General features: G+C 52.6%; 8 protein-coding genes across 8 annotated transcripts; 4 read left to right on the top strand and 4 right to left on the bottom strand.

The window, feature by feature from the left end:
* The first annotated feature begins 358 nt into the window (after positions 1-358).
* On the top strand, positions 359-844 carry M406DRAFT_103167 (uncharacterized protein). Its single transcript, XM_040915052.1, has one exon. It carries the CDS (start codon positions 417-419, stop codon positions 660-662), a length of 246 nt encoding a protein of 81 aa, XP_040773444.1. The 5' UTR covers positions 359-416; the 3' UTR covers positions 663-844.
* A 3242-nt stretch (positions 845-4086) lies between these two features.
* On the top strand, positions 4087-5439 carry M406DRAFT_341686 (PLP-dependent transferase; the record flags this gene model as incomplete). The annotated part of the gene is made up of 2 exons (XM_040921693.1): positions 4087-5221; positions 5309-5439. 2 exons carry the CDS (start codon positions 4087-4089, stop codon positions 5437-5439), a joined length of 1266 nt encoding a protein of 421 aa, XP_040773443.1.
* A 993-nt stretch (positions 5440-6432) lies between these two features.
* On the bottom strand, positions 6433-7716 carry M406DRAFT_357468 (uncharacterized protein). Its single transcript, XM_040923685.1, has 4 exons — positions 7540-7716; positions 7320-7429; positions 6934-7245; positions 6433-6860 (listed from the first exon to the last, which is right to left on the bottom strand). The coding sequence occupies exons 1-4, from the start codon at positions 7576-7578 to the stop codon at positions 6737-6739; spliced, it is 585 nt and encodes a 194-aa protein (XP_040773442.1). The 5' UTR covers positions 7579-7716; the 3' UTR covers positions 6433-6736.
* Positions 7717-9062: 1346 nt separating this feature from the next.
* On the bottom strand, positions 9063-10116 carry M406DRAFT_357467 (uncharacterized protein). The gene has a single exon (XM_040923684.1). The coding sequence runs from the start codon at positions 10059-10061 to the stop codon at positions 9225-9227; it is 837 nt and encodes a 278-aa protein (XP_040773441.1). The 5' UTR covers positions 10062-10116; the 3' UTR covers positions 9063-9224.
* Positions 10117-15923: 5807 nt separating this feature from the next.
* Positions 15924-16620, bottom strand: M406DRAFT_323564 (uncharacterized protein). The gene is made up of 3 exons (XM_040919785.1): positions 16575-16620; positions 16346-16496; positions 15924-16277 (listed from the first exon to the last, which is right to left on the bottom strand). The coding sequence occupies exons 1-3, from the start codon at positions 16610-16612 to the stop codon at positions 16203-16205; spliced, it is 264 nt and encodes an 87-aa protein (XP_040773440.1). The 5' UTR covers positions 16613-16620; the 3' UTR covers positions 15924-16202.
* A 609-nt stretch (positions 16621-17229) lies between these two features.
* Positions 17230-18124, top strand: M406DRAFT_263601 (uncharacterized protein; the record flags this gene model as incomplete). Its single annotated transcript, XM_040917600.1, has 2 exons — positions 17230-17384; positions 17713-18124. 2 exons carry the CDS (start codon positions 17230-17232, stop codon positions 18122-18124), a joined length of 567 nt encoding a protein of 188 aa, XP_040773439.1.
* Positions 18125-18876: 752 nt separating this feature from the next.
* Positions 18877-20004, top strand: M406DRAFT_103165 (uncharacterized protein). Its single transcript, XM_040915051.1, has one exon. The coding sequence runs from the start codon at positions 18987-18989 to the stop codon at positions 19260-19262; it is 276 nt and encodes a 91-aa protein (XP_040773438.1). The 5' UTR covers positions 18877-18986; the 3' UTR covers positions 19263-20004.
* Positions 20005-20152: 148 nt separating this feature from the next.
* Positions 20153-21411, bottom strand: M406DRAFT_332841 (uncharacterized protein; the record flags this gene model as incomplete). Its single annotated transcript, XM_040920785.1, has 3 exons — positions 20153-20790; positions 20899-21198; positions 21267-21411. 3 exons carry the CDS (start codon positions 21409-21411, stop codon positions 20153-20155), a joined length of 1083 nt encoding a protein of 360 aa, XP_040773437.1.
* Between the last annotated feature and the right edge of the window lie 299 nt (positions 21412-21710).

The raw sequence follows: 21710 nt of genomic DNA, 5'->3' as shown, positions 1-21710 counted from the left end.
AGGATAACCGGTTCTTTTTTTGAAACGAGCCTAACCTTGCCCCCAAAAATTCTGCCATCAAAGTTCAGCCGCACAGCCGAGGCGGAGAGAAGGAAGTTGCCTGAATGAGGAATGGCGGGAGCCCCTTGAGGCTGTCTTGCACCCACATTGCATGCAAGTGATGATCACCGGTCAGGTTCTTTTCCCGTCTAGGGCATAATGCAGAGTTCTTCCTCTTCTCTCTCACTTTTTGTCTTTCTTTCTTACTCTTCTTCTAAACATCTTTCTCTCTTTTCTCTCTCTCTCTCTCTCTCTCTCTCTCACGCTGCCTCCTCTTTGCTTTGTTCTTTTCCCCACCCTCTCAGGGATTTCATGATGCAAAACCCACAATTGAATCTCAGCACGACCAGGAAGACGTTCAGACAAGCCAGCTCGTCATGCTGTGTGATCAGCTAGACAAAAGTTCCGAGCAGGAGAGACACAGAGAGATCCTAGGCTGGGATGGAAGGTGGGATACCCGAGAGGATGGGTCGACAGGGGGGACCACCCCCGGCGGGGTTCCTTCCCTGACAAGCGAATCAGAGACACTGGGTCTCACAAATCGAGCAGGTGGGGTCAAGGGCGAACCAGGAACCATGCGGCTGCACCCGAAGAACGCGACCACCGACCTTTTTGGTCTCTAAAAAGCAACTTCAAACCACGCAACGCATACAAACACGACTGACGCGTTTGACACCAGAGACATTCATGCCGTTTCTCTTGTGTTTGTCCCTTGAACAACGTCTTCTTTTGCTAACTAGGCACTCGCCCTCCAACCCCGGCCGGGACCATCCTTCGAGCTTCAGTCACTTCTCACACGCGCCAGGGCGTTCTCCCCGAATAAATTTTTATTACTACTATGGAGACACCAAAAGTGCAGGAAAAGAAGAAAAGGAGCGACCAAGGCACCTCGAGGCAACAAAATGGGTTAGCTGGTTGATAATGATGGTGGTAGTCTGGCTGACGCTGACGTGGGACTCAGCTGCAAACTAATGACAGGTCAAGACCGTAGCTGGCGTCTGTTGTGATTACTATTCTTGAAGGGGGTGGATAGCCTCAATCTGGTGACTATGACCGCGTTCCACGATGGCGATGGGACAATGATTGGTGACCTCGCATACTCCACAGCCCTTCAAAGACACGCCAAACAAAATGTGGTGTCGTGCCTAATGCCCTCCCCCCCCCCCCTCCCGGCTCCACCAACACCAGAAGAGCACAGTCGAAAGCTTAATCATCGAGAAGGGGGGTGGGGGTTTGGCACTTGATCTTTTTTTGCAAGGAATGACATGGCCACAGCTGACCGCTCCGGCGCAGAAACCCAAGAACTACGAGACTACGGCTGTCTGTACCAGCCGGGAGGTCCCAGGCACAAATCTGGGCCCGTCAGATGACCGTATCGTGGCTCGAATGCGTGGACGAGAAACCCCACCATTGGCTCTCGAAACCCGAGATCATGACCAAGCCGTAAGTTTCGTGTCGCCAGGGTCATCTTTACGAGCTTCCGGGCTTTCTAGAAGGTGCTTATCTCCCAGGAGAAGAACCAATACCAGCGCAACAGCATTCTCTGGCGTGCAGCACAGCAGCCACGATAATGCATGTGGCCTTCCGATGATCGATGTTGTGACCGGCGCACAAGCAGGAACCTGCGTGTCACGGATCTCCGGGACCTTGCATTCACGGACCATGACATATGCACCTCTGCAACTCTGTTGGGGCAGTTTTAAAATAACCCTTTCAAGCAAGACACCGGCCTCGTCATCATCATGGTGAGATCCAACGACCGTTGATCTCAGAAAAAGCTCCTGGGTTCAGCGGTCTACAGGTGAGTTTTAACAGGCGAAATATCGACCTCGTGAAACCCGAATTAGTGCAAAATACACACACGAAATGCCTTCGATCCCGAGAGGGGGCGTGATGATTGTTGGTGCGACCAACGAACCCCATCACTACCGCCTGGTAGCCTGCCCAATCGCCCTGCTGAGAAGGTGAACCCCAGGCTTCAGCCCGAGAAAGTCTCGCAGCCATGAGTGGCGGCGCATTGTGGAGCACAACCTTACAGTAAGTAGGTGGTGGGGGTGGGTGGAGATCGACCACGACGAAGTGGGAAACACTGCATTGTCTGCTTCCAGACTGTCGACTTCCGTCAGCCTTTCTCCATTGTCTCGGGGCATTTGGCTGTCACGGCTGAGCTTCGCACAGTCACTGTGGGAGAGAAGAGGAGGCATGCCCCATGCGCTCACCGTCTTTTCAAGCTTCTAACAGGCCTCTGCCGCGGGGAAGCGAACGTGACATTGGTCTCAGAGAGACGATTGACTTAAAAAGTCTCGGTCGCGCCCATCTCATCGCTCCATCTACTAATATATCTCCCCTCTTTCTCACACATGCGAGATCGACAATTCGCATCCACACCTACAGACTGGTCCTCACAATGAGGAGAAGGAGCCACAAGAGCAAGCGCCGACCTAATCATCTGACAAAGACCTCGCATATGCCAAGGAAAGGATCTCCGGAAGGGGCTGAGGTCTGGCGCTCCTACAATCTGCAAGTATTGCCGTGGTGTGTGTGTGTGTATGTGTGTGTGTCCTACTCGATAATTCTGTCCACTACGTCGGGGGGGACGCTCGTTCTAACGAAGCGGTCACATGTACCATCTGCTGCTGGGCACTGGAGTGCGTGGGGTGGGGTGGAGACGAGGGGGGGGGGAGCATGGAGAACAGATGCGCTGTCTGTCTGTCTCTCTCTCTCCCCTTCTCCTTCTCTCCTCCCCTTCTCTTCCTCCTCCTCCTCATCTGACAAACACTCACTCAGCTGGGCTGCAAGCTGACAAAAAGGTGCATCCAGATCCACACACAGACACGCAAGCAGCCTTGCCTGATGGACAAACAGGACCCCTGACCGCCTCCACCGACTCGAACAGCCGGACATCCCATCTCACCACCCCTTCCCTTCTCCTGACCGGATCACAACTTTCACGAGAAGAAGAAGAAAAGAGAGACTGGGGGTTACGTCAAGGCGGGAGAGTCGGCCCTAACGTGGTCGGGCTAGACTCGTGAGCGTGGACCCTCCCCTTCTCACTTCCGAAAACGTGGTTCTCGAGTATCAATGGTTCGCACGGGTCGCCACCGGGGAACAAGGAACGGTGGAACACAGTCCCATCTAAGGAATGTGAGGGAGGGATGAATCACGACATCGATCCTGTTCATTGGGGGGAGGCAAGGGCGGAACATTCCAGCTGGTCGCGGCCTTAAACGGGATCGGGAAGTGGGTTTACTAACCCTTAGGAATTCTCGAGGTTCCAGAAACAATAGAAATAATGGGCCTCCTCGTCAACAACATGATTTTCCCACACAATACGCCCCCCATCCAATAGAGGTCACTAGCCAATGTCTATGGCGTATATAAGTCTCGCATCCTCGACATGAATGACGCGACCCCTTCCAGACCGAACACGCCGCGCCGGTCTATCGTACCCCGAGGGTTGATGACACGCCTTCGGCACCGAGCCTCCAACCTCAAGCCTGTTGCTGTTGCAGTTGCAGTCTCTCAGGAATGTATGGTTGCCCCCCTCCTCTCCTACCAAAAACCCTTCCACCCTCCTTTCTTTCTCGCTCTATAGTTTATCGTCTATCGGCGGCCCTGTTCAGATGTTTCTGTTGGCTGTTCTTTATTGGATGTTTTTTTTGGGGGGGTGGTGGTTTCTCTTCTTTTCTTCCCCCCCGCCCCCTTTCCTTTTCCAATGAGCTGACGCGAGTGTCTTGTAGCCCCAGAAAGCCATGACGAGGTGCCGAGCTTGCCGGATGAGACGTTCTACCCAACGTCTGTCAAGGACCTTCGACAGACTGAGTATCCTCATATGAATGAAGGTCATTAATTCCAGTGCATAATTATGTTGCCACCCACCCTCCACCGAAAACAAAAGAAGAAGATTATGATGAAAGAACGAACGAGTGAGTGAGAAGAGAGATAGAGAGACACATTTATCTAACCTCTGGTACTTCAGGCGTCTATCTCGATCACAGTGGAACGACCATCTACGCAAAAAGCCTCGTCGATGCCTTCGCCGAGCGCATGAAGGCGAACCTCTACGGAAATCCCCACAGCGCCAACGGTCCCGCCCATAGATCCGGATGCGTCGTCGATGGTGTGCGGGAGAAGGCCCTACGGTTCTTTGGCGCCGACCCTAGACACTTCGACCTTGTCTTCGTCTCCAACTCCACCGCCGGCATCAAGCTCGTGGCCGACAGCTTCAGGGATCTGGCCGAGAAGACAAGGAGCGGCAGCTTCTGGTACGGCTACCACAAAGACGCCCACACCAGCCTCGTCGGCATCCGCGAGCTCACCCGCGGCCACTCGCACTGCTTCGAGAGCGACATCGAGGTCGAGCGCTGGCTCGAGAATCCGGAGCTGCATGGTCGCGACGGGCGGTATGACCTGCTCCCTCGGCCCCAGGGGCTGGGACTTTTTGCTTACCCAGGCCAGTCCAACATGTCCGGCCGGCGGCTGCCCCTCTCTTGGACGGGCGCTGTCAGGTCCTCTGCTCCCCTGCAGAACACGTACACGCTGCTCGACTGCGCGGCCCTCGCCATGACCAGCCCCCTGCACCCAGTCTTTCGGGACCCCGACAGCGCGCCCGACTTTGCCTGCGTGTCCTTTTACAAGATCTTTGGGTTTCCCGACCTGGGCGCCCTGATCGTGCGAAAAGACTCGGGTCACATACTGACGCTGCGGAAATATTTTGGCGGCGGTACCGTCACCATGGTGTCGGTGCTAGGAGGAACCTGGCACAAGCTGAAGGGCCGGGACGCCGCTGATCCCTATGCCGGTGGGATACGCCAGGACCACGGCGACCGCTCTTATGAGATCCACGACGGCCTCGAGGATGGTACCCTGCCCTTTCACAACATCCTTGCCCTGGGTGAGGCCATCGACGTCCACTTGAGGCTGTACGGCTCCATGGACAACGTCTCCCGCCACACGACCAACCTGTCGATACGTCTTTACCAGAGGATGAAATATCTAACGCATGCCAACGGCCGTCCGCTCTGTCATATATATACCGAGGACGACGGCAGAGGTTTCGGCGACCCCAGAAAACAGGGGGCCACGGTAGCTTTTAACCTACTTGACGCTGGTGGTTACTATATCCCGTATGCCGATGTCGAGAGGATAGCGAACGAGCATGGATGTTATGTGAGGTCAGGCGGTATGTTATGGGAAAAGAAGAAGAGAGAGAAAAAAACACCCAAACCGAAGATGAAGGGGGAAACAATTCGCTAATGTATCAGCTCAGGAATATGTTGTCCAGGTGGTATCTTCACTGCTCTCGAGTACGAGCCGTGGCAACTGCAGCGAGCATTTTCCGCTCACCACTCATGCGGGCCGGACGGCATCAGCCTGATACAACAGCTTCCCACAGGGTAAGTAAAGAAAGAGAGAATGCTTCCTCTTCATCTCAGCCTTTCATTTACCCTATACCACTTGTTTCAGAAATTTGGCCGTCCAAAAACGTGTCTCTATAAATAGTAAAAGCAACATGCACTGATTCTTTTCAAACTTTTAGGGTTGTTCGGGCAAGTCTCGGAGCAATGAGCACGCGAAGCGACGTGGACGCTTTCATAGCTTTCCTGCAGTGGGTTTTCATCGACCAAGGCTCTTGCAAGACGATTCATATTCCGCATGCAGGAGACCAGGAGTATCACCTGTCAGATATGCATCGACAGTCGGATGCTACCTTAGTATGTGCAGCACATGCGGTAACGTGTGGATAAAGGAGGGATTGGGGGTTGGGGGGGGGGGGTGCGGAGCTGGTTTTCATATATATACCAGGGTGACGAAGAAGGAGGGAGATGTAGTGTAGGGCTCATATGATAGAGAGAATTGGGGAGGCCAAAGGGAAGAAGCAGGAGGTCGAGGAGAGGGGGGGGGGGGGTGAGGGAAGGTGTGGGACCAAAAGTCTGTATGGTTCGTCACTTGAGGTGAATAATGGGTGGTAGATTTGGAAGGGGCAAACTCCCCTGAAAGTGAGTTTAAGGAAGCCTGGGTGACTGTAATCTCCATTTGAGATTATCAGCAGGCTGATAAATTGTATTTTATTGCACTAAACTTAGATCCTATCTACTACTTTATAATTCGGTCCTCTATAATTCTCCACAAGCACGCAATAAGTAATGGCAATGTATCCTAGCATCCTCGATCAATTAACTGAGCAATAGCCCAGTACAAATAGCAAAGCATAGCAGATCACACTATTCATTCCGTCTCAATAGCTGCCTGCCACAATTCTTATTTTGAGTGCTGAGGTGCTGAGAGCTGAGAGCTGAGAGCTGAGCAAGGGCGTACCTTTTCGTTCTCGTCTTACTATCTGGGTTATATTCGTAGGCTCGTGCACAGGGGCATTATCCTGGCAGTGGTTATTGCGACAAGGTAGCATTAAAACTGTCTGTTAGGCTGTATTAACAACAACCAATATATATAGACTTGACGTTCAATAGTGATTCTTCGCTCATCCTCTTTTCCATTTCCTGTCAATCCCATTCCATGGCACTTCCGGTTGTTTTGAGAATGAAGGTCTTGATCCTGCTTACTTCTTCATTCACCGGGGTATGTTAAAAGCAACTCCTTTTCAGTACAGTAAATACACCTTCTTCACAACGCGATAATGTTTGGATACCTCTTTGCATTCCAAAGTCTTTAACCGCACCTGGAGAGAGTACAACCATCAAGCAACAAATTTACTTCTCGAACCTCCCTTCCTCTTCATCATCAAGAAACCCAGGCCTGCAAGGACCACGAATGTCGCAAAGCCCAGGAACTGGAAGCTCTCATTGGCAAATGCCTTCTGACTGTTTTGTTTTCTACCATCAGCTTTTTCCACATTCAAAAGAGTGCCTCACAGTGACTTGGTTCATTACGTACCAGATACCCTTCATAGGCGACGGCCACAGGTTCACCAGCGGCCAGGGGTCCTCCTTCTGGTTCCCTGCGACATAACAGTACGGGCCATTGTCGCTGCTGCTCTTCTGGGAGTCGCAGCCCTGGTTGAGTAGCGAGTTGTCGTAGAGCTTCTGCAGCGAGCTCAGGCTGCAGCTCTGGCCCTTCATGCCGACGGCCCAGGCGATACCGCCCGCGAGGAAGAATAACGCGGCGAGCCCGTCAGTGACCATGGGGGCGATACTGGGAATCCTATCGACCCATAGGGCAACTGCGCCGAAGGCACCGACAATCATACTGTCATGAGGTGCATCGTATGGTTAGAGGTGGCTCATTTACGGAGGCGGTGAGGGCCTGGTAGATGTTCTTACCCAAAGGCGCCGACGAAGACGCTGTAGCGAGTGGTTACCGGGGCGCTTCCGACATGCTGGTCTTTCATAAATGTAGCAGAGAGACCCACGACGACGATGGCGAAGAGCATCTGGAGACGGTCAGCTTATTGCACGTGTTAGAAGCTGACGAAGGAGTAAGTGTTATGAGGTGCTGAAGGTTCAGCCAGAGGAGTGCAAGGCACAGAGGCTTATCACGAACCTGGAGGGCTCGAAAGCCGATCGATATGATGGACAACATGATTGTCAATGCTTCCTGGAGAAAACTCAATAGAGTTTTTTCTTTGCAAGAGGCTAGACCGTGAGACTCCTTGACTTAGTTGTTTTGGCGTGTTGATTTTCGTGTATTTTGTCGGGGCGCAGCTTCGGCCAGATGGAGAGACGCACTGATTGTGTGTCGAGCAACAACCCCGAGGAGTTGGACCAGGTCGAAGAGTATATCAACCAAAAGCAAATTCTTTTATGAAACGAATAAAATCAGTATAGGACTGGGGGAGTGCAAGATGGAAGAGTTTCTGTTTTGTCGTGGGAACCCCCACTTTTCTAGGCAGCTGGGTATCTGCCTGAGACTGTGGTGGCTGCTCCTTCTTAAAGTATGGCAGCTGAAGCGCGCCTGCACAAGATCCTCAACCTGTCTCCCCAGATCCAACCAGCCACATCCTTCTACTCTGTGTCTGCATACTCAGGCAGGCAATACCCGACCTGGCTCGTTGCTTACAAGTCAAAACAGTTCCGCGATTTTGTGCTTAGCACCAAATGTGGGCTAATTATGGCTGCTTCGCCACTGCGGATGTCAGCTTACGGGGTGGTGTTCCAACTTATACGACTGCGTCTCCTGGCTCAGACCGTTCCATTTTATTGAGGCTTGTTGATGCAACTTTCCCCGCAAGTCCATGCCGGATAGCTAGTGACTACTGGTTCAGCATTTGCCTAGGTAGGTAAGCTTACGGGGGGAGAGAGAGAAAATCTTATTGCAGTCTTTGTGGCGTGGTGCATGCATCGTTCCACCTCGGACTGAGACTTTGCCTCCAAAATGACCATAGCATGTCTCAAACATTCACTATCGTGCCACTACTTCCCAGGCAGTGCTTGCTATGAGATCTCTCTTGAAATATCTAGTGATGTTCGTATACCTTAGCAAGCTTTAAAAAGTGAAACACAAACACATATGAAGAAGGAGGAAACTAGCATTTATATGAACTAAGAACACACAGGATTACTCATGTAAAGCATTGCACTCTATTCATACTAATAGCAGAATCCCTGATTACATACTTGAATATCTTATGTATTATTGCTTCTTTTTATTTCAAGTTTTCCATCATAGATACTCATAATAGTAAAACTCTTGGAGATCGAGCAAGAGAGGTTGGCTTCAAAAAGAAAGAAAAGAAAGAAGAGCCAAACGAAAAGCCCCATCAAGAGCACATTTCGGTGATGTCCCTGGAGGCCGAAAACCCTTCATGTCGCATTTACGAGTCAGTCTGATGCAGCTCAAGCTGTGGTCAATTTGGTACACGCTTTACCTGAGCCAACGCGGGTTGCAGATGAAAGCCTGACTGCACAACTCGAATTCAGACATATGACTTTGACCAATTCAGAAGGGCAAGGTAGAAACACAACAGTCCGGGCCTTTTGAGTCTCTCCGGGACGTGCGAGGGCTCCCATCCTCCCCTTATCTCTCGTTCTTTCTACTCCTTACACGGCAAATAACTCCACAAGGTTCTTATCATGATTCTCATTGAGGGAAATACCTACTAAACTAGAGACAGCTAAATTCACGGGAACATTCTCTTTCACCAAGAGTTACACCCACCGACTGTGCGCCCATTTGGCAAGCCTCTTCCTGCGCCTTTCGACCATAACGTCGTATTCCTTCCTACCGTCTCAATCATCAGAGGGTTTGGAAGAGGAGCCAGGCCAAGACCCAAATCTTTGCGGCTTCCTCCATGCCCCGTAAGCTTTAGCACCAAGCTCTGTGCTAACGAAATCAGTCTGCTCCGACTGGTCTTCAGTTCCCTCCTTCTCGCCTTGAACGCCTTCGTCTTCGGGGGCCCTGCCGGCTCTGACCCCTGTCTTACTTCCAGGGCCCTTCCATGCATATCGCTGGCCCTGATACTCCTCGCCGATGCGCCTAGCGACATCGTTAGCCTCGTGCAGGCTAACGAGGCGCCGTTTGCTGGGAAACCTTTCCAGATACGCGTTGACGAGCTCGTAGATTTGTCCAATCTTGAACAGGTCGTGGTCCACGGAAGGTTCTTTGGTGATCTGCTTGCCCTCGAGTAGGTCTTTGATCGGGTTTCTCTTCTCAACCCAGTGCTCGGAGTGAAAGAACTGTGGCGGGTTTTGCACGCAGGCCCGGAGGTACATGTCATGAGCGCACTCGACAGGCGTGCGTCCGACGGCATTCTCGCGGTAGAGAAGTTCAGGCTTGACCTCAACCATAATTTTGATGAGGTCCGGATCAACAAGTCTGCTAATGAGAGTGTGCAGAGGAGTATTGCCGCTCGCATCCAAGACATCGAGCTCTTCGCCGTTGGAATACTCCAACAATGCCCGAAGCTCCTCGTTCACGTCCCTCTTTTCGTCGTCTCTAAAGATTTGTTTCCGCCACTCCTCATGATCGGCAGCCCAGCGATGCAGGGGCGTACGTCCGTCGCTGGTCTGAATTCCGCTGCGCGAACGCAGCATGTAGCGCCGGAGTTCCGGATCGAGAAGTTGCATGAAAGCACGGAGCTGCTTCGCATCTGGTTGGTTCGCAACCGCTAAATGAATGATGTTGTTCCAATGTTTGTCCCGAATGGATTGATCAGCTCCATTGGCAATCAGAATCTTGATGAGATCCAGTCTTCCCAGCCAGCAAGCTACAGCGAGAGGCGTTTTCCCGTCAACATTCTTTGCCTCAATGGATTCAGGACAGGCCTTAATCAAGTAGTTGACCAGCTGCTCTGCCCGCCCATCATTTGAACCCATAATGGCAGCATGAATAACGAGGTGATCTTGACCATGATCAGAGTCAGAGAATGTCATGTGCAAGAAGCAGGAAACAGAAGAAGAAGAAACAGAGGTGAAAATGACGGCGCGAAACTCACTTTGAGATCCGAGCCATCTGGTCACGGCTCCATCAAGACCACCTCGAGATTTGTTGAGATGATCAATCCTGATGTCACCTCGCGCTGCCTTCGACTTGCCGAATTCGACATAGCATCTGTGAGGCGAATCACCGAGGAAGAACTCGACACTGTCTATATTGCCTTGTTGAGAAGCATATAGGAGGGGGGAGACATGGATGTCTCTTGTCCGAGTTATCACTGGGCGACCTGCCGTTGCCCAATCGTTTCTGTTTGATCATGTCAGTAAGCCTTGGTTTAAAAGAATAAGAGAACCGTGATATACCTCTTTTCCCCATACACAGTGAGACCTTGGTAGTATCTCGGCCTTTCTTGAAGCTTGATACCAGTCTTCTCCACAAGTTGCTCAAGTGGTAAGCCAGCTCCGGTCCACCTGATCATATCTTTCAAGATCTCGATATGGCCGCGGTCGATAGCGCGCAAGAATGCCCATTGAGGGAATGCGAAGGTCAAGTCGTTTTCGTCATCGTCATTCTTCTGCTGGCCTGCAAAGGAGGTCACTAGGTTGTAGTAGTACTCGAGTCCATGGCGGTCGTTCTTTTGGATCAAGTGCTGCAGCAAAGGGGCTTTATCAACCGAGAACCACTCAATGTCACCGCCTTTGCAGTAGGGCACCGAGATGTCCCACGACAGCATACTGAGAGGTGTGATACAACTCTTGACCTGCATGGAGACCTGGCCGATATCTTCAACCGTGAATCGATCGTCCACGATTTCGTGGTAGATCTGGGGTACGTCGCTGTCATCTGACATGTCATCTTCTGAATTGCCATCCTCGCTGGTGTGCATGCGGTACCGAGAGGTGGCCTTCTCTGTCGGAGCATATTGTGCTTGGGCGATTCTCAAAATGGCGGTGGCCACGTCACGGTGTCCTCTGAAGTATGCCAGTGAAAAAGGATTGCTCATCGAGTCATGCACGGCGACCTGTAACGGGGGCTCGTTGTTTTCAGGGTCCCACGAAGCCAGCGTGAGAGCCTTGATCTTGTCCAAGTCACCAGCCCACGCAGCCTCGAACCTGTGCTAAGGGTCAGCTCTGGCGTTACGACTGGGTTCAAACCCATACCACCTGTGTTAGAGGTATTGGATATGGACTGAAGATGATACTCACAGCTCAATATACTTCGCTCTTCTCTTCTCCGTTTCATCGCTGATGCCGATGAAGCGAAATTCCACCTTGAATTCAGACGACTTCGAAAATCGCCGCGAATGGCGACGTCGATCCTCTTCATCAGTCTTAAACTTAGGATGGATCTCCTTGAATGTCTTGCCGCCTTTGGAAATGACCTTTGATTTGATCTGCTCAAGCAAGGACACTGCCGCGTCGATGGCATCTTGCCTTCGCTGTAACTCATCATTTCCTGCGATGCGCGCCTTCTCCTTCTCATACTCCTTCAGCTCGCGCTCATTCGAACTCTTAGCAGTATCGGCAGCTTGCTTCGCTACAGTGTATTGCCAACTGCCCTTCTGGAAGGTACTCAACACCTCATCCATCCCATGGGTTAATCTAGGAGGGGTCGGGCTTGGGTATTTCCATCCTCGCAGTCGTCGAAGGTCGCGGCGGATGATGTCAAGGACTGTTTCGCCTTCCTGGGAGTGCCGACCATGTTGCAGCACTCTTATTGACCGAAGCGGCATGGAATTAACATCGGCACCGCGCTCTATGAGCTCCAGCGTGATAGATGGATCCGAAGATTCCAAAGCCAAGACGATTGGCTGCTCAACCGTGCTGTTGAACAGTTTCAGGTTCTCGTCATATCCGCGCAGTCGTGGTGCTATGCGGGATTGTCTTGCAGACTTCAACCAAGTCTCGAAATCAACTTGTGGTAACGCTCCAGCATCGAGGAGTTGAGACACAACCTTCGCATTGCCGTAGTGAACTGCCTTTTTCAGTGGCCATATCGTAATTCTGTCGGAAGGGATCGCAAGATGATTGATGCTGTTCTTCACTCCGATCTGATCGATATGGATCAATAGCGCCATGAGCTCGGTCGCATTCTGCATCGCCAGATAGTGGAACGAGGTCATCCCATGGAGATCAGCTTGAGCACATGTGGATCCAAGACTGAGGATAGTCTGAACCATCGACTTCGCGCTTGCGAGAGGGAGTTTTGCAGCCAGGACGAGGTTTAAGAGAGCTGCTGTCGGCTGCCTCCAACCGTCGAGGAACTTGACCGGAAGCAGAATGTCCGCTCCATACTCCTATTGAGCAATTGATTAGTGTAGCACATAACCTGTCAAAGAAGCGCGACTTACGGAGCAAAGTAGTCTGACGACATCTTCATGTCCGCAGAGTATAGCAAGGTGCATTGCTGAGCATGGAGCATCCCAAGCAGTGACGTTCACGTCATAGAAGTCAGGTTCGTCTTCATCTTCTTCCGGTACTGTGTCATCATGCTGAGGTGAATCTCCTCTCTTCTGCACGTTCACGAAAGAGCCAGTCACTACACTCTGCTCATCGTCGGAGTCGGCGTCGGCGTCATCGACCATGTCAACATCGGAGTCTCCGGATGCATCCGAACCTTCCTCATCTGCAGCCGACGTGTCTGACTTGGGTGCTTCGGCGTTCCGCTTTCGTGTTTGTTTCTCTTCCTCCTCGGCTTCGTTCGCGGCACTCTGGTCCATCAAGATTTTGACAATCTCAACATGACCCCTCTCTGCAGCGAGGTGGAGCGCCGTTCTTCCGTCTGCCAGGCGGGCAATTAATCTTGCGCCATGGTCGACAAGAGCTTTGACAACTTCGGGTGTGGAGCTCATGACTGCTAGGTGAAGAGGCGTCCGGCCCGTATAGTCACGCGTGTTTGGGTCAGCGCCATCTTGAGCGAGCCAGCTTTGGACATGATCCAGCTCGCCGTCGACGATGTCCTGGCAGAGGCGGGCCGTGTTACCAACGTATGCCATCTCGGTCCAGTCGTCGTCGGTGAGAGGGTTGAAAGATCCAATCTGCTGCCTTCCAGGGTCATCTTTGAGGAAAGAGACGTTGCCAAAGACGTATATCTTGCTCTCCTGATCCTGTACCTCTTTCTCTTCGTCGGTTTCTGCTTGCGGGCAGAATCCACAGCAGTCGTTCTTGACATCCTCGAAGCGGCCAAAAAAGGCAGGATGGCGATGCAGATACACCCCTCGGTCCTTGGGCTGGTTCCACTCGGCGTTGAGTAGTAGGTCCTTGGTGTAAAGGAGCTTCTCAATCTTCTTGGCATGATACCTAGGCCCATAAGGGATAGTGAAAGAGTGATAATTGGAAACGTCCTCCTCATCAACCCAATCTGCAATTTCGTCTTCATGGGACTCCTTTATATTGCCGGGCAGATGATGGAAGTGGAGGCGACTGAGAGAAGGCCGACCCCTTTCCTTGCGGCGCCTGCTGAGATACTGGTCTCTGGTGGAGGACGTCGGTAGACGTTCTAGGACGAGGAGTCTGGCAAGACCAAGAGTCCGCTGAAAGCTCCTCTCGAAGATAGTCGGGTCGATGCGCGACCGTTCCAGATCTGGCCAGTACACCTCAAATCCTCGATGACAGTACTTGCTGAGGCGATTCTCGTAGGATGGGCTGCGTCGCGAGAGATCAATGTGATTGATCTGGGTGATGTATGACTGCAGCGCTCGCGGAGTGCAGTAGACCTGCTTGCCGTCGTAAGCCGCCCCCGAGCAGTCGATGTCGAATCCCGTGAGTATCTCGGAGACACTTTTGTAGATGCGCAGGACAATCTGTACATGCCTGGTTGGGTATTTACTGCATATGGTGATGGCGTTCTTTGTACGCACAGTTGTCGTCTCTGAAAGAATGGAATCGCGGACGGCCCTCTCGATCTCGTGAATTTTCTCAATAGCCTCTCCCTCGGTCAGACCGTATAGAAACAGGTCGACATCGCTCGCGGGACAGAACTTCTCGTGATAAAATTCGCGCAGAGTCCTCTTGGTAACATTGTACTCCTCCGGAACAGGGACCAAGCAACTAACGACACTTGAGCCAGCAGCAACGACATTATTCCAGTTCAAATCGACAAGTGAAGATTCAGAAAAGATGTTGAAGTTGTGCTGAAATTCTTTGAGTGACTTGACTACGGCAGGCGATCCATTGGACCTCCTCTGGTCCTCTGGCAAGGTCATGATGTACCTTTCCTTCTCCTGCTGCGTCTCAACGGTGAGATCTCGAGCTCGCACGTTGATCTGGCCACAATGTCCCCTAAAGATGGGAAGAGTGTTGAGGTTGGTGCCTTTGAGAGCTTCATTGTTGCTGTCTTGGGCGTAGAGCTGACGCAGCTTGGCTTCATACTCGCGGTACGGCTGCACCAGTTCGACCACGGGCAGATGAGAATTCTCATCAATGTGCTTCGCCAGCTCCTTATGGGGGACTGGCAGTGAAGGAAGATCAAGCCGAGACATGGTTTGAGCCGCCGGGGGGGGGGGGGGGGCAAGACTTTGACAAGAAGCTGCTTTGAGTTGAGTGTGCTGGATCCAAACGTGCACCGTATAGAACAAAACAAGGTGAATGGATGAGACAACTCTATTTTGTTGACCAGGACGTCCAAAAGGGAACACAACTTAAATATGAAGTTTCCTCTTAGGCTGGCGCAGCTTGGTGCCAGTCACAGCCTTGTCGTACCACTGATACCAGAGATATCAAGCACGTCAAAGCGCGTCCTGGCGTACGGATGGCGGTATTGTTGCCTGGGATTGACATCGCGAAAACCCGTGATCAGCAGAAACGTGAGATGAGCTGGCGTCGTAGCTGCCTGGACGCGACTCTGACTGTAGGTGGTCAGCGTATCTCTGATACCCAATAGGGAATCGTGGGGGGACGCTGCTGCCTCGTCCACATACGGGGAGGAGATCACCCGGGTTGAAGTGGCCCGTGCTCTCCGCCAATCCCATCTGCTGGATATGCTGTGCTATCTTCATTGGATGTGGTAACAATTCACCTGAGAACGAGCTTGCAGTGTCGAGCTCTCACTCTCATAGCCCAACGAATCAAATGAAATTACCACGAGCAATCCCAAAACGCGGAGGTTCGCAGGCTAGGCATCTCTACGATCAATCATGCGTTGAATGCCTGTCAGGCTGTCGCTACTCGCCTAAAATCTACTTAGGGACTGCGACGCGCAAGAATCAAGTATATTTTCTCGAGGCTCACGTTGACAGTTGGACAGTTCTTGTGGGTTAATTTAAGAAAATTCGAGCTTCTCAATCGCACACAGAGTGCGAATCCTGCCTATGGGACTCTTATGATTCAGGTCCCGCACCTTTCAAGATGATTATGGCTGCTAATTTCACACGATCGTGTAGGCTCTCTGCTGCTCCTTGATGGCGGATAGGTATAAGTTGTTTCAGTTAAATTCCCCAAATCGTGCCCGGGCTAGAAGGTCGGGGGCACTTCGTAGGTGAAGTCTTGCCGCGGACATACAACGCCTTGAGGGCATCACTCAAAAGAGTTTTCAAGTGCCTAATGCTTCTAGACAAGGGGTCAGGTCCTTGTGTATTCATTCTATGCCATCTGCTTCCAATATCGTACATGAAGCCAATCCTCTTCTAAATTGTTCACGCACAGATCAAGTCAAGTTGCCTCCAAGTGCTCAACGCGGATTGCCATGAGAGCACAACCGGCTTGTTCCTGAAACCCAAAAGTATAAGCAGCCGCGGTTGATTGCCACATGTTTTCTCGCTGTAGCCGAGTCTTTCCCGTTTGAATGAATGTAACGCCAAACTCCATGATATTTATCGATGCTCGCGCTCAAATCTACAGAGCGATTGCTCCACGTCGGCTCTCGCGCATGTGAAGGAGGCCTTGTAGGCCGCAGAATACCAGGAAACCCTAAAGGAAATGAATTTGGTAAGTATATGTGCAGGGATGAAATGACCTCAGAGACAGGCGCAACTCACAATGTACACAAAGACGGCAACGAAGACGGTGTTGGCTACGGCGGGCCCATCCTCAGGCTGCTCAATCCCGCCAACGAACTCCTCGTGGTTGTTCTTGAAGGCGGCACCTAGGATCGAGAGGATAACGATAGCAAAGACGGAGATGACAAAACTGCACGCCGTTTCAATCAGATCGAGTCGACAAGCAATCCTACAGCCGCTGCTGCTGCCGTCTGTCGCCTTGACTTACCAAGACCATGCCTGCACAGCGCTCACGATGGGCTTCATGATGGGCAATCGTGGAATCGTAGAGTCGTGGAGATCTTGAAGGGCTCGCGAGAGGGGCAGTCGCTAGAGATCTACTACGGGTTGTCTGGGCGGGTGTGCTGGTTGGATGGATTGGATAGCTTGACGTTGGAACGAAGTCGAGGAGGAGCATCATCGTCAGCTTGCTGGCCAGCCGTCATTCCGGCCATAGCTCTGCTTAGTCATCACAGACAACAATTCGCGAGTCCCGTGTGGTCTTAGCGCTGCCGTTCGCGGGCCCAGCCTCTGCACTCTAGAGCTTCAAGGGTTAACTTTCTTCATCCAGCCGATAACACACACCACTATATCGTTCTCCACCTCTTGACCTCCACCTCGTCTTCGTCCCCGAGCACGCCCATCCTCTGACTGGAAAGACACACCTGCTCTAACACCCACGCTTTTTTGTCTGTTCTCTTTCAAACGAGACTCGAATTACCTGAATACCTAAATTGCCAGACCACAGAGCTCTTACGTCCCACGAAGCAAGCCGCCTCGCACGCAGGTTCCCGGCCGCGACACGGCGCACTGCATTCGTCCGAGACTCGCCGGCTTCGTGCTTCCCAACACACCATTCAACATGTTTGAGGTTCGTGTCTCATATGCATAGGCTTTTTTGGAGGTTAATCCAGGAGGAGTCTTGGTACAGCACCTCTGAGCTGACGTGTCCGGGACACCAGGCATTGCAACCGCATCCGGAGGACCACCTCCATTTGAGGCTGCACCGTGCTCGTTCGGTCGTTCTTACGGCACAAGAGTGAGTATTTCACCTTTTGCAGTTCTCGTACTGCGAGGCCTCGACTTGGTCTTTGGGGATCGCGGAGCTTCTCGCTTGCCAGCCGAGTCCAGTTCCGACAGGCCAACCGCACCAATGCACACCTGTGCCGTCCCGCACGCACCCTTCTCCTGCCGTCTGATGATCCCACCCTTCTGGTCATATTTCACAAACCCCAAGCTCATCAGACGAGTGGCGTTCCACCGCCTCAGTGAGGCAAGATTGACAATCACCTGTTTCTGTCGTTTGTCTCTGTGCAAGAACATTGCGCCGCATTTCGTTGGCTTACGCCAAGCGTTTCACCTGTTAGGCTCACCGAGATACGCGCCGCCCAGCGGACCTTTGAGGGTGCATATATGCGGACGGCACTGTCGCAGTTCTCATTCGCACTCATCATCCTCAAGATCTTCACCAGCGAGTTCTATGCGATAGGAGCGCTTTTCGCCGCGTATGGGGCAGCCATCCTACTTGTGGCCATCTTCCGGCGGTACGAGGGCAACAGGCAGTTCTTCGATCAGGAGGAATCGGACTCGGAGACGGATGATGACGACGGCGAGGGGCTCGACGGGCAGGGTGGCGATGCCGCCGCCGCTAGGGGACGCCGCCGGGTGCAGACGATCAGGAAGAGGTTCCGGACCAGCGGAAATAGTGTCACCCTCCTGACTGTCTTGAGTCTGGGGGCGTATATCACACTCATGGTGCTGATGCTGCGGCTCAGCTAATGAGTAGTGTTGATTTTTATTCAATTTCAATTGGGACACACTCTGTGGGCCGCTGTTCTCCGCGCCACATCTTTGAATGCGCCGATGTGATGTGCCGTGGCACCTACATACCTACATCGCAGCCGAGGGTCGAATCCAAGGGTGTCCAAATTGGTCATGTGAATGTCAGGAGTATGCAGATGATCTGCCGGGGGGCCACTTAAGCCCATCGAATCTCTGGCTCCGTGCGGGTTGTACGACCGGGGATACGCCATGGGGGAGTGGACGGGTGGGTGTGCGTGGTGTGCTGCAGCGTCCATTAAGATGTAAATGCGGGGCATGTGTATCCGGGCCGCAAATCATATGGCTTCACACAGAGGCCGCTTGTGTGTTTGTGTGCCCCCCTTGAGAAGTGCATCTTCAGATCGGGCTGCACGAGCGTCTCGGCAACGCCGCCCTTCCCCTTTCTGTGCGACTCGTGCTCCCTTTCCAATACCGTTTGTAGCCAGGGGCTTTGCCAGAGACTCACTGGGATCCGGAAGGGGGCGCCCGATGCTAGCAGCTGTAGGCAACAAGCCGCTCCAACCTGATGTGACACTAGACATGCGAGCACCCGCGCCCTAAGAGACACAAAGAATTCGAGCTCGGGCTATAACATTGACCCATATAAGCACACAAACTTCTCTCTCTCTTCTCTCCATTCGAGAAAATGACTACTTTTAAATTTGGCAACCTCTTCCACTACAGTCACATGTTTCTTTTTACACACAATTATAGATTGGGAGATCGAATTGTTTACACAGCTCGAAACTAAAGACTGCCCAAATGCAGACACAAACAAATCACCATAAAAACGTACTATGATCTGAAGAGAAATCAAGCCATGAAGGAAGAAGAGAAAACACACAAAACACACATTTCGCCCGGCCTTACCCAATATTTCAAGCTCATCTTCTCATGCATTCTCCTTCTTCACCATCATCTTCTTCCTTTTCGACATCCTTCTTCCTCATTCTTCTTCTTCTTCTCCTCCAGCTCCTCCTCCTCGTCCTCTCATACCAGTGAGAGCCCAGATTCCTCGCTCGCCGTACCAAGACAAGAAATGAAGAGGGGCAACAAAAAAAAAAGAGAGAAAAATAAACCCGGCATTCGAAGATAAGGGGTGCTCCCATGCAAAGTTTGGGCCCCTGTTTCTACACCTAGTTCATATGCGCTGTGGTTGATCCGTCAACGCCGACTCCCGAAGGCACGATCCTTGCGTTGATCCAAGCGCTGCTTGCCGAGGATTACCCCTTTGTTTTGACTCCATCCAGTTCGTACCTGCCATTCCTTACTCTCACGCACGCTCTCCTTCCCTCTTGTCTGTCTGTGGCATCGGGCGGAAGGTACTTTGTCCCCTTGCTAGCAGTCCTCAGACGAGCCAATCACCCTCGTCAACCCTTCCTTTCTCTTGCCGCAGACCTCTGCTTTGAAGGGCTCCTTTCTTGTCTTGTTTTCCTCTCCAGGTCAGATTTCCTCCCTCGCAACCATTCGATTAGACCTTGGCAACTTTCATATGTCTTGAAGCAATTGCTTCTGTCCGAAGGGATGTGGAAAGATCCACCGGTGTCGTCAGGCTTGTCGACCGACGCTGTATACGCACACGCACACGCACACTAAACGCGTTCGCTTCCGGCCTTTTCAACATGACCTAGCGGCCTATCCGATGGCGTGAGGATCTGGCTTTTCTAGGACTGAGCAGTTTGAGAGGCTCTGGCGTCCAAGAGAAGTGACTCGTGCCCGGTGGATGATGAGAACTGCGGTGCGACAACGTGCTCAAAACCGGATGATGGGAGAAGGGAATGGGGTAAGCCGTCTCTTTGAGTCCACTCTTTCTATCATAGAGTGGCTGGCCATGGCTGTGGACGTCTCTCTCCGTTTATAAACGCCATCACCCAGTGCAGTCATGTGGCCCCTCGGTGTTTCTTTTCCCGCTGCAGCTCCTGTCGTGTTGAACCTCTCCTCCCTCTTGGCGGCACCGGATCTGGGGTCTTCTGGTGGGTTTCAGCCTCATCGGTGGTAAGTGTACCCATCAGAGACTGGCAGTGCAGTCGTCATTGGGGCCTGTGAGCCATGGTCGCCGCTTTCTGCCTGTGAGTACCAGCCACCGGTGAAACCGCTCGACTTGCTCGGGACGGGAGCATAGCCGTGTTGTCCCCACACGCCGTATCCGCCCGACTGCGAGACTGGGCCCGTCGCGGACGCAATCGACGATGAGGACACCCCGGCGTGGGGCTCTGGTGCCATATTTGGCAGAGGCGGGTACATCTCGGCTGCTGTCATCGCCGCTGTTGACGACGACGAAGGCGTCTTGCCATCGTACGCAGACGTGGGCGAGAAGGGTTGTTGTTGTCCTGCCTGCTGCGGCGCGTACGCGGGCCACGGCATGTCGTTTCTGCTGGACGATTCGGCCCATCCTCCTGGCACTCCGGAGGGAGGCGTGTGCCTGTGGCCGTGGCCGTGGCTGTACGGGGGAAATGCGCTTGGGCCGAGTGCTGGCGGGCCGGACTCGTGACCCCCATAGGGGCCCCAGGAGCTGTGTTTTCCTCGACCAGGCCCGCTCGTGGATCCCGCCATGGACCAGTTTGCAGCTATGCCTTGGTTGTTGAAATCAGGATACGCAGAACGGGCTAGCGATCCGGAACCCACTGGACGAAGTCGTCAACACACCGCCGTCATTTTCTCCTTCTACTTTTACTCTTTATTTCTGATAAAGGAACAAGGCCAACGTGGAACAAATTGGGGCAGGTGCTTACTCTTCATGTCTGATGACTCTGCAAGTCCCATGTGTTGGACAGAGGGGATCGTCATGGATCCGTGATGCGTGCCGTGCACATCTCCGAGGCGTGCGCTCGACACTCCTGGCGACGAAGACAGGGTTCCTGAGACGCCTCTGTGTCCTCCAGACGGCCTCGATATTGAGGAAGTGCGTGAGTCTGATGACACCGGGTGGGTCACGGACTCGAATTTGCACTCCTTGTTAAGCTTCTCACACATCTTGCACCTATGTCCAGGAGGGCCAGGCTGACACCGGATCTTCCGGTGTCGACAACACGCTGTTTTTTCCCAAAGAAACTCCTGTCAGATCAGCTCATCATGCAACAACGGGTAGCGGGAGTCTTACTGCAGGCTGTTGTCGCGCGGTGGTAGCCCAGCTTGTTCCGCTTCTTGTCGGCGGCCGTCATCTTGGCTTCGTCAGAACCTGGGGTGGGAGGCTCCATCTCCATGTTCGTCGAATGCGAACCGGACCGCTTCAGGTCATATGGCATCGTGGGCGAGCCATGTCTCCCTAGCCGACCCGGTGATCCCATACCCATTCCAGTGGCAAGTGGCCCGACGGGGTAGCCGGCATGGTATGGAGGGGGAGGCGTTCCAGGCGAAGGATACTGGTAGGACATTATATCATTCATTGGGGTGCCAAATGCCTTGAGGTTCTTTTGATGGCTGAACGCGAGGAAGCTTCCGAAAGTCTTCGAAAACCCCGTCTGAAGAATGCTTGTTAATGTAGATTTGCAAGAGACTCTGGAATGGAGTGTCTCTTTTAGATGGCGATTCGGACGATTCGAAT

Source organism: Cryphonectria parasitica (genome assembly GCF_011745365.1).
Source record: "Cryphonectria parasitica EP155 unplaced genomic scaffold M406scaffold_7, whole genome shotgun sequence".
Classification (NCBI taxonomy): domain Eukaryota; kingdom Fungi; phylum Ascomycota; class Sordariomycetes; order Diaporthales; family Cryphonectriaceae; genus Cryphonectria; species Cryphonectria parasitica.
The sequence above is the reverse complement of the archived record's forward strand: the minus strand, read 5'-3'. Positions and strand labels throughout refer to the sequence as shown.